The sequence below is a fragment of the Corvus brachyrhynchos genome, unplaced genomic scaffold (assembly GCF_000691975.1).
Source record: "Corvus brachyrhynchos isolate BGI_N302 unplaced genomic scaffold, ASM69197v1 scaffold197, whole genome shotgun sequence".
Taxonomy (NCBI): Eukaryota; Metazoa; Chordata; class Aves; order Passeriformes; family Corvidae; genus Corvus; species Corvus brachyrhynchos.
This window is the reverse complement of record NW_008239108.1, coordinates 415,691-418,457: the sequence shown is the minus strand read 5'-3', so window position 1 is coordinate 418,457 and position 2,767 is coordinate 415,691. Positions and strand designations below refer to the sequence as shown.

At 60.7% G+C, this 2,767-nt stretch overlaps 1 protein-coding gene across 1 annotated transcript in view; it reads right to left on the bottom strand.

The window, feature by feature from the left end:
• TNPO3 (transportin 3) overlaps positions 1-2,767 on the bottom strand; it is a 17,439-nt gene that overhangs the window by 14,499 nt on the left and 173 nt on the right. Inside the window, exons 2-4 of the mRNA XM_017739385.1 lie at positions 2,242-2,585; positions 1,621-1,694; positions 747-903 (exon numbers count right to left, since the gene is read on the bottom strand). Coding sequence (XP_017594874.1) covers positions 747-903; positions 1,621-1,694; positions 2,242-2,585 — 575 coding nt within the window. The remainder of the gene's footprint in view (positions 1-746; positions 904-1,620; positions 1,695-2,241; positions 2,586-2,767) is intronic.

The window sequence follows — 2,767 nt, the reverse complement described above, 5'->3', positions numbered from 1 at the left end:
GGTGATCCTGTGTCAGCTCCAAGCATCCACCAGCACCACAGCAAGGGGACACTGCCTGTGTCCCCAGCGTGCCAGCCAGGATCTCCCAGGGATCCCAGGAAAAGCTGGGGCTGGACATGGCTGGAGGGAACAGCCCAGTGCAGGGACTCTCTGATGTGCCAGCTAGGATACCCCAGGGGTCCTGGGAAAAGCCAGGGCTGGGGCTGGCTGGGCAGGGTGGCACTGGATGGGGACTGGAGGAAGGTGAAGGAATTTCAGAGTGAGCAAGGGCTTGCTCAGACAACTTCTCCTAGGAACAGGTGGAGCTGGGCTGCCCTGATGGCTGCAGTGGCACTGGCAGGGAACTCCGCCGGGATAAACACGGAATGGGGAAAGGCTTCTGCAGCAACACCTGAGCTGCTGAGCACAGGACACAGCTCAGCTCCATCTCCTGACACAGGATAAGGGGAAGCAGCCTCGAGTTGTGCCAGGGGAGGCTTAAGTGGGATATTGGGAAAATTCCTTCCTGGAAAGGGCTGTCCATCCCTGGCACAGCTGCCCATCCCTGGAGCAATTAAAAAGCCATGTGGATGCGGCACTTGGGGACACGGTCAGTGGTGGCCTTGGCAGTGCTGGGAATGGTTGGACACGTGGGCTCTGAGGGCTTTTCCAGCACAAACAATTCCACGATCCCATGAGCTGGGCTGGGCACTGTGGAGCAGAGGGAGCTGCAGCTGGAGGTGCTGCCCAGGCCTGGCCCCGCTCACCAGCAGTGACACCACGGTGCTGGAGTAGTAGGCCAGGTCCTCGATGATCTCGGTGCGGCGGTTGGCCCCGATGCGCAGGGAGCGGCTGTGTACCTCCTCCGGCAGCACCGTCAGGATCTCCAGCAGGAAGGGCAGCGACGTCACGTCATTGCTGTACCTGGAGCGCGGGAGCAGGGACAGGAGACACCTCAGCACCGGGAACAGCACAGCAAGAGCTGGAGGGGCATCCCGGCCCGCAGCAGGGCGTGGGACTGGGTGGGCTTTGAGGTGCCTTCCACCCAAAGCATCCCAGGACTCCATATTCCACAGATTTGGCAGCAGTGTCACGTCAAGGACAGGCAGTGTCCAGCACAGGGGCACAGCCCTGCCAAGAGGAGCCTCCAGGATGGCTCAGCCCAGGATTTCCCACAGAGCGGTGGCAGAAGCTTTCCCAGCCCATGAGCTCTGTGAGTCCAGGTGCCACTGCCCGCACAAATCCCGTCCCCTCCTGCTGCCAATGGACACAGGGCCACCTCAGCATGGTGGCAGCCCCAGGAGCTGTTGCTGTCACTGTGCAGCAGCATGTGGCATCCTGTGGGGACACCTGGGGACACCCAACAGTGACCAGCTCCAGCCTCACTGCTCCATCCCGCAGCACAGCTCCAGCTGAGGGGAGAGGGATCATCCCAAACAAAACAGGGATGAGGAAAAGCGCTGAGTGTTGGGCTGTGGGCAGGGAAGCGTGCACGGCAGACAGTCCCTCCTGCCACCACCCAGGGCACCTGAAACCAGGGATCATGGGAGAAAAACTGCCCTTTCCCAGACCACACAGGACCACCCACCAAACATCTGCCCGCAGGACAATCCCCAGTGCAGAACCAGAGCAGTCACTCACTTCTCCACCAGTGTCTGCACACAGCCCTTCCACGAAGCCATCTGCAGGGCGAGGTCAGCTATTGCCAAAGCGAGCTGGAAGGGAATGCAAAAACACACGGATCAGTGTGAGGAGTGCTGGGATGTGCCCAGGAGAAAGGGCTGGCAGGCAGCTCTGGAGTCCACCCCTACCATCCCTGCCAGCAGGTAACTCCGGAAACATTCCCAACATCACCTGAGGGAGCTCTGGGCCAGCTGCCCCCAGGGGTGACATTCCCGGCCACAATAGTCAGGGGCTGGAGGAGCACCCTGGCCTCAGCCTGGGGTGTCAGACCCCCCAGTGCCACAGGAACGTATGGATAATGGGAATGAAGGGTGCAGAGAAATCCCCCTGAACACCCAGGGCGCTGCTGGGTTTGGTCTCAGGGAAAACCCCTGCTCCTCCTCTCTGCACAGCAAACGAGGATGAAGTAACGGATGTCACCGAAGGAACCAAGTGATGAAGGAAGGAAAACAATCTTGTGGCAGGCAGGAGCAGGGATCAGCCTTCCCTGCTCTCCAGCCCAGGGAGAGCAGTCCCAGAGTAACTGCCAGGAGCAGGACAGGGAGGGAGCAGCTCCATCCCTCCCCCACCAGCACCCACCTGTGTGACAATGACCGGGGACAGGTCCTTCAAGTTCTGGATGTGGGACAGCAAAGAGTCCCGGAGTGAGGCGTGGGAATCCGTGGGAAGTTCATAGAATGAAGTTTGGATCTTCATCTTCATGGTCTGTGCTGCAAAGTAGCAGGACTCCACATCCTGGTGGATCTGCAGCAGCTGGTCTGAGATCTCCCAAGCATGGACCTGTGGGAAAACCACTGCGTGGTCAGTGGGCAGGGCCGGGGCAGCACTGAGGGGTGGGGGGGTCAGGGGGCTGCAGACAGTCCAAATTCCCCAATGGAAATATGGCCCTGTCCTGCCAGAGAGAGTCCAGAGAGGCCCCGGAGCTGCTCCCGGGCTGGAGCCCCTCTGCTCTGGAGCCAGGCTGGGAGAGCTGGGAATGTTCCCCTGGAGAGGAGAAGCTCCAGGGAGAGCTCAGAGTCCCTTGCAGGGCCTAAAGGGGCTCCAGGAGAGCTGCAGAGGGACTGGGGCCAAGGGCTGGAGGGACAGGAGCCAGGGAATGGCTTGT